This window comes from Cyclopterus lumpus, chromosome 14, assembly GCF_009769545.1.
Source record: "Cyclopterus lumpus isolate fCycLum1 chromosome 14, fCycLum1.pri, whole genome shotgun sequence".
NCBI classification, from domain to species: domain Eukaryota; kingdom Metazoa; phylum Chordata; class Actinopteri; order Perciformes; family Cyclopteridae; genus Cyclopterus; species Cyclopterus lumpus.
Window position 1 is genome coordinate 2,614,533 of NC_046979.1, and position 8,180 is coordinate 2,622,712.

The following is an 8,180-nucleotide window of genomic DNA, read 5'->3' on the forward strand; positions in this document are numbered from 1 at the left end:
AAAGGCTGCCTGACTTTTTGGATGCACATGAACATTTCACTGCACCGGCATCCTCATAAAGGTCAAGAGGATACTCTAGAATAGTTCATCCATCACTAAGCAGGGAGAGAGGTTTAATTTTATTCATTTTTATTCTAGTAATCCAGGCTTCATTTGAGCTGTCGGCTGATGTTTCATATTTTAAATTGGAATATCTTGCCCCTCCGTTCACGCCCGTGTGTTTACCTCTCACCGCGTTCCTCTTTTAAACTCGCCACTCTCGGAGGGTGTCTCACGTGAAGGCGTGCTTCCCGACATACTGAAATAAAACATCGCCATTCATTTTGAGTTTGTTGCTTGACGGCCTGATGAGAGCCGCTGTCAGGATCAAACACGCCGTTTCCCTCTCTCTTTCAGGCTGTCGAGCTTTTATTTTGGTAAATGTTCCCCTCCAAAATCAAAAAATATATTGAAATGATTTATAGTAAATCAAAATCCTGAAATAGCACAAAAAAATATTGAATTATAAGCGTCAGGCGGGGTTTTACTCATTAAAAATAAAATGTATTTCTCAAAATTGTGACACTAATTGAGATTTGTTGAAATGTCAACAATTTACTTGAAGTCCCCCTATTTATCATTCATGAGCCATCATTTAAATGGTTTATTGCACACTAGAATTTAGTTATACGCGTCTGTATTTACAAGTGTCGCTTAATTACATTTTATTATTATAACAGTCAATCGTACTGCATGCATGTAGGTACATTTATACATACTCTTGGATTAAAGAGCAGGCGAGTCAAAACGAGGCCGTTACAGAAACCACCGATGTAACTGTGATCAGCCAATCGGTGCACCCTTAACGATGACATCATCAAAATGCGTCAACAGGCCTCGGCGAAGCCAACAGAAACCGACATTTACAGCTGAGATGAAGAGCGCTTGAAATGTGTGTTCAGAGGAAGGCGCCTCTTGGGTTTCATGTCAGGTGGGGTTTCTTTTCCTAAGAAATTTAAAAGTTAGTTACCATTAAATGAGTTTAGGGCCGTCGAAAGCTAAATTAACTGAAACTGACATCCCTAATTTATATATATATATATATTTACATATACATATATATACGTCCACATGAGTAGTTATAGTCTTCCATCTGTTTATGGTTGGTTACAAACCTTTTATTTAATGTTGTGAACGATGAAACTTTCAACTTTAAGACAAACTGTAGTTTCAGTTTTTTGTTATTGCGTGAGAAAATAAAGATAAAACAACATACAAACAAAAAAAGGGGAGAGCAACGCTCAACTTGTGTTTGTGTGGGCGAGGAAAGTCGTCCAGGTCTGCAGGCTTCCTCGATGTAGGACACCAGGTGGGAGGGTTCGGAGTCTTGAAATTCTGTAAAAAAACCAACAAGAAGCAGTGTTACTGTACATGAATAATATCTGAGCGGGTTCAACGTAGAAATCACATCGACACAAAAGAAAAGAGCTAAAATAACTTTTACTTTAACCTTTCCCCGTCCCAAAAATCCTTTCAACCGTCAGCGTAAATCGTGAAAAAAATTCAAAATGTTATCCTATTACTATGCTGTAGTCATTCATGGTCTACAAATGATAAGGAAGAAAAACTAGGAAACAAACCTTGTCGTTAGTAGTTTTAACGATGTATTGTATGCTGCTCAGAGGCCGTTAGCGGTGATGCTAACGTAACTAGCTTGCCTCCCGTCAATTTAAACTCCAACTGGGTGTTTACAATGTGACGTTATCCGAGATCGAGCGAATATAAAAGCATGAGCGCCGATGTCCCGATCACGTTCACCCGGTAAACCTTTATTAAGGTTAAATCGTGAGGTGGGCGGAGCCTGTACGGACCACAGAGAGACAATGGTCCGTTACGCCACCGATAGATCATATTCTTAGTAGTTTACCACCTTTTATAGGTCCTCATAGAGGTCAGAGGTCAAGTAGTCTTCTTTTAAAGAAACATGCTTGGGAGGTTTCGTCAGTTTAAATCTCTCTAAAGACAATTCCACTTTTAAATAACCTGGAGTTTCATTTCTCTTACTGTTGAAACCACGATTGTAACGAAAAGCTTTCACCACTAAATCTAATTCAGCCCAGTTTTAACCTCGATTGAGTTTGAGCTGCTTATCATTAATCAGTGTTGACTGTGTTGGGATGCTTCTCAAGAAAGACAGGAATGATGGTTGAAAAATGTCATTTTAATCACTTTGATAGAGAGCTGTTGTGCATTATATATTATATAAATATATATGTATTTATTTATGAATATATATATATATATATATTTATTTATAACTATGTATATATGAATATATTATATATAAATATATATACAAATATATTCTAAAGATATATATTTATTTATAAATATGTATGTATAAATATATTATATACAAATATATTATAAATATATCTATTTATAAATACATATAAATATATTATATACAAATATATATGTACAAATATATTATGAATATATTTTTATATATATACATTTATTTATATATATATATATATTTATTCATAAATATATATATATGTGTATTTATAAATACCTAATATATAGACGTATAATAGGCTGGTCATACGCTCCCTCGTGAGCATTTGTTTCTAACAAATCGAGATCGAACTTGGCTGAGATGTGTTGGAGCTCTTCGGCCTCACAGCTGACGCCTCTCACATCCTGATTGAACCGGGCGACTTGTCAGAGGCGACAGGACGAAGTGAATATGATCAATAAACGGAGAGACGGTGACGCAGGAGAGGAAAGGAGGGTAGTCTGCCTCCTCCTCCCTCGCTTCCTGTTCTATCTCCCTCTTCTTTGCTCTCCCTGGCTTTTTTTATAACACTCTCTCTCATTCCCCCTCTACCCTTCTCTCTCTCTGCTTGTCTTTTTTTCCCCCTCTCTCTCTCTCTCTCTCTCTCTCCCTCTCTGTCTTTCCGTGTGACTGATGAGCGATAATAATAATAACTGCAACTTGATGTTGAAAAGATGGCGTGAGATCATCCCTCACTTTCTGTTACCATGACAAACAAGCCCCTCCCCTTTCTGCTTTTGCTGTATCATGTGTGCGTGCGTGCGTGCGTATATATATATATATATATATATATCACGGTGTGTCATCTGTGTGTTTGTTTTTGCATGCAGTATATGTTCATATCTCACAGTCTCAGTGTGTGTGTGTGTGTGTGTGCGTGTGTGCGTGTGTGTGTGCGTGTGCGCGTGTGTGTGTGTGTGTGTGTGTGTGTGTGTGTCAGGCCATCTGCTCTCCGTCAGCTCTGGTCCTGACTCCCGGGGGCCTTTGTCTTCCTCCTGGTGTTCTGGGATCAAGGAGGCAGACGTTAGAACCTCTCCGGGGTCCTTAAGCCACCGGGGATTTTGGAAAAGAGAGATTTATTTATTTTAATCTTCCTGGTGTCGCCGTTAATACCTGTGACGCCTAACAGAGTGAGATCTAGTCTGCATGTTTGTTGCAGGTTGTGATTTACATTTAGAGGGAATCTAACTTCACTGGCGAACTTTGTGCTATTGTCGGCTCGCTAATGTCGGGGCGCTAATGTCGGCTCGCTAATGTCGGGGCGCTAATGTCGGCTCGTTAATGTCGGGGCGCTAATGTCGCCGCGCTAATGTCGGGGCGCTAATGTCGCCGCGCTAATGTCGCCGCGCTAATGTCGGTTCGCTAATTTTGGCGCGCTAATGTCGGGGCGCTATTGTGCTAATGTCGGCGTGCTAATGTCGCTATTCTAACGTTGCCGTGCTAATGTTGCCGTTCTAATGTCACCACGCTAATGTCAGCATGGAAATGTCGACGTACTAATGTCGCTATTCTAACGTTGCCGTGCTAATGTTGCCGTGCTAATGTTGCCGTGCTAATGTCCGCTCAACGCACACAGAGATGCTAGCATAGCTCTAGACTCTTGTCCTTGTGTCTATAGGTTCTCCAGTTTCAAAGCGTAGTAAAATAATACTCTGTAACGGTAACAGTGCCACGCTGCAGGTTTCCCGTCCCACCTTCTCGCTCTCTCTCTGAACTCTGCTACTCTTTCCTCTCCTCCATCATCCCCTCCTCTCTACTTCACACTTCTTCACTGGCTCTTTTTCTCCTCCGTCACCTATTCCCTCCCTCAGAGATCTACCGACTCTTGCAGAGACATGCTGCGTCATGGAAACGTGTGTGTGCGTGTGTGTGCGTGTGTGTGCGTGTGTGTGCGTGTGTGTACGTGTGTTTGCGTGTGTGTGTTAAAGCCAGCCTAACAGCACCTCCTGCCGTCCTGCTGGCAGATCATTATAGACTCTGAAGATTTACAGGGATGGAAAAGATGGGGAAAAAGAGAGAGAGAGGCTAAGACCAGAATTAAATCTGTATGCACTTATCTTTATTATTATTATTTTTTTATATTGTTCTTGTCAACTTCATCGTTATCTCTGCTTATATTTATATGGTCCTACGGGTTGCTAAGAGACGGTTAATCCCCCAAAGTGGATGAGACCGACTCCCAGTTTAGTGTTTGTTCCTGGCGACAAAACTAAATGTATTCATTGCATTCACGAGATAACACACCCGCTGGAGTGTATTAGCAGGAACAAAATATTTGGATTCAGCTGCACATTAATTTTTTTCCTCAATTTCTTTTGCACACGGTCCGGTTTTCGATCGGCTCTGAAAATTGTGAAGAGCAGTTTTTTTCTGTCACACAAATAGCAGAAATAGCCGAGATTGTTCCTTCTTAATTAAATCAAAACACAAAAACCAGACCAGAATTTAAGTGTTTAAGAGGGGCCCTGAATGCACCGCCGAGGGTTTTTACCAACAGCAAATAACCAGCCAATATACTGTATAGAAGAAGATACAAACTACTTGCTCCATTCTTATGTCAGCCATTTTGTCACATTGCTCTTTACTAATGCAATACATGTTGAATTTTTTTTTTAATATGCACAGCGCTCATGGGGCATGTTATACAAAAAAAACAGTTGCATTCAGGGCCCCTGTTGGCCACACCCACCTCATCAGCTCATTCTGTTCGCCTGTTAGCCACACCCACCTCATCAGCTCATTCTGTTCGCCTGTTAGCCACACCCACCTCATCAGCTCATTCTGTTCGCCTGTTAGCCACATCCACCTCTTCAGCTCCTCCCTTCTTCTTCTTCTTCTTCTTCTTATTATTCTTTTATAGGCAATGTGCAAAAGCATTCAGGTGGCAACTTAGCTAAAGGTCAAATCTGTCCTGCAAAACTTGTAGTTACAATTTCAGAAAAACCTAATAAAAGCAAAATTCAACCACGACTGAGTTTGTGTGAAGACGAAAATGCCACCAACAAGACACGCAGGGTTTTGGCAGCACTTTCACAAGCCATGAAAATCTCCTAATTATACACACACACACACACACACACACACAAACCGGCTTTCTGCTGAACAATAGGTTTCCAGCTTCATCATCAACGAAGCGACAGTAATCGTTCTCCTCTTCCTGTCAGACGCACAATCGGCTCGATGTTCCCTTCTTTTTAGAACCGTGACGAGAGATTAACTTCAATTCGAAGATGTTACATTCCGGTTTAGATCGTGTTCATTTTGAGACGTTGGTACGATTAACATGAACAAGCAAAAGGTGTCACTTCAAACTCAGGTTGTTCTTTGGAGAACACGCGGCCACGTCTTTTTACTTTGAATGTAAACTACGGAAAAGTCTTTTTGTCTTTAATTTCCTTCCTTCGCTGACGGCTCAGATGAACCGACGCTTCTTTTCACTGAAATCCAAGTAGTGCTCTTTTTTTATGCTTCTTTACTTTATTTCCACATTTTCTGTAAATATTTTTTGTTTTATTCTTGAACAAAATGTGCAGCACCATTCACCTGACTGCTTATTCTTTCTCTCCCTCTTTCTTCCCTTCACCCCCCCCCCCCCTCCTCCTTCCTCTCTGTCCTGATGCCCCGCCCCCCCCCTTCCTCTCTGTCCTGATGCCCCGCCCCCTCCTCTTCCTCTCTGTCCTGATGCCCCGCCCCCCTCTCTTCCTCTCTGTCCTGATGCCCCGCCCCCTCCTCTTCCTCTGTCCTGATGCCCCGCCCCCTCTCTTCCTCTCTGTCCTGATGCCCCGCCCCCTCCTCTTCCTCTCTGTCCTGATGCCCCGCCCCCTCCTCTTCCTCTCTGTCCTGATGCCCCGCCCCCCTCTCTTCCTCTCTGTCCTGATGCCCCGCCCTCTCCTCTTCCGCTCTGTCCTGATGCCCCGCCCCCCTCTATTCTGCTCTGTCCTGATGCCCCGCCCCCTCCTCTTCCTCTCTGTCCTGATGCCCCGCCCCCTCCTCTTCCTCTCTGGCCTGATGCCCCGCCCCCTCAGGTTTGTCAAAGTCGTTCCCGCTGGACAACTCTTTGTTCGACAGCTGGCTCGCTCAGACGGTTCAGATCACCGCTGACGACATGCTGAGCCAGTGGGCTCTGGGGGCCCAGCACCGGGACAAGAGCGGCAGCCTGCTGTCCGACCAGGTAGGCCCCCGACCAGGTAGGCCCCAGACCAGGTAGGACCCAGACCAGGTAGGCCCCAGACCAGGTAGGCCCCAGATCAGGTAGGACCCAGACCAGGTAGGCCCCCCGACCAGGTAGGCCCCCGACCAGGTAGGCCCCCGACCAGGTAGGCCCCAGACCAGGTAGGCCCCCCGACCAGGTAGGCCCCCGACCAGGTAGGCCCCAGACCAGGTAGGCCACAGACCACGTTAGTCCACAGGGGGCACCAGAACCAACATTATCACTTTAGTTCACAGGGGGCGTCAGAACCAACACTACCACGTTAGTCCACAGGGGGCACCAGAACCAACAGTACCACTTTAGTCCACAGGGGGCACCAGAACCAACACTACCACGTTAGTCCACAGGGGGCACCAGAACCAACACTACCACTTTAGTCCACAGGGGGCGCCAGAACCAACACTACCACTTTAGTCCAGAGGGGGCACCAGAACCAACAGTACCACTTTAGTCCACAGGGGGCACCAGAACCAACACTACCACGTTAGTCCACAGGGGGCACCAGAACCAACAGTACCACTTTAGTCCACAGGGGGCACCAGAACCAACACTACCACTTTAGTCCACAGGGGGCACCAGAACCAACACTACCACTTTAGTCCACAGTTTTTGTTCTAAAACATCGCGGGTGAGAATGGGAGGTTTCCCCAAGACTTAAGAAACAGGAAATTAACTGTCCAGATTTATCATGAACAGTAAAACAAGTATTTATTGAGACATTGAACTGATTCAGCTATTTTCTCCTTTTGATTTACTCTCACCTGCCTTCCTTCTCCTCCTCTCTCTCCTTCACCTCCTCTCTCTCCTTCTCCTCCTCTCTCTCCTTCACCTCCTCTCTCTCCTTCACCTCCTGTCGTCCAGCTCCTTCAAGGCGAAGAGAGCCTGCTGAACCTGAGGATGGAGAACTCCATGCAGTCCACCTGGAAAACGCCTCAGCTGGGCCGCAAACCGCGAGGGGGCAACAAGCCGCGCGTCCGTGGACACCCGCCAGCCGCCGCCCGCCACCCGCCGCCCGCCGCCGCCGCCGCCGCCGCCGCCGCCTTGCCCGAGACGCCTCCGTCTGCGCCGGCCGCCTCCGGCAGCCCGTCCGCCGCAAAGCAGCCGCAAAGCTCGGCGGAGGAAAAGCCGGCGGGCCGAAAAGGGGAGAGGCCCCGGGGCTCCTCCAAGGCCTCGCACCACTACTACCTTCACCCCCACCAGACGAGGAGCTCCGACCTGCACCGGGACCCGCCGCCGCCGCCGCCCATCTCCAAGATGGATTCCTGTCACATCTCGGAGGACCGCGGCCCGTGGGACAGCGTCTGCGCGGGGAACGGCGTCCCGTCCGGTCTCGCCGCCAGCTCGTCTCCGCGTCCGGCCTCCAGCCCCGGGGCGACGTTGCCCGACTCGGGCGCCATCGTTCGCGGCAGGGTGCCGCGGCTCCGCCTGTCCCGCCGGGGTAGGTCCAGAGGCCGGGGCGTCGGCGGCGCGGGGCCGGAGGCGGGGGCGAGAAAGGACACGCCCCCGCCGGACGCCGCCGAGACCGACGGGTACTTCTCCGACGGCGAGCAGAGCGAGCCAGACACGCGCTCCGCCGCACGCAAACTCCGTTTGCCGCAGTTGCATTCTGGGAAAGAGGACCTGCTGAGAAGGAGCGTGCTGGCCTCATAG

General features: G+C 47.2%; 1 protein-coding gene across 1 annotated transcript in view; it reads left to right on the forward strand.

Annotated features, from left to right (window-relative positions):
- Positions 1-8,180, forward strand: part of jade2 (jade family PHD finger 2) — a 112,161-nt gene extending 103,981 nt beyond the window's left edge. Inside the window, exons 14-15 of the mRNA XM_034550433.1 lie at positions 6,346-6,491; positions 7,392-8,180. Coding sequence (XP_034406324.1) covers positions 6,346-6,491; positions 7,392-8,180 — 935 coding nt within the window. The remainder of the gene's footprint in view (positions 1-6,345; positions 6,492-7,391) is intronic.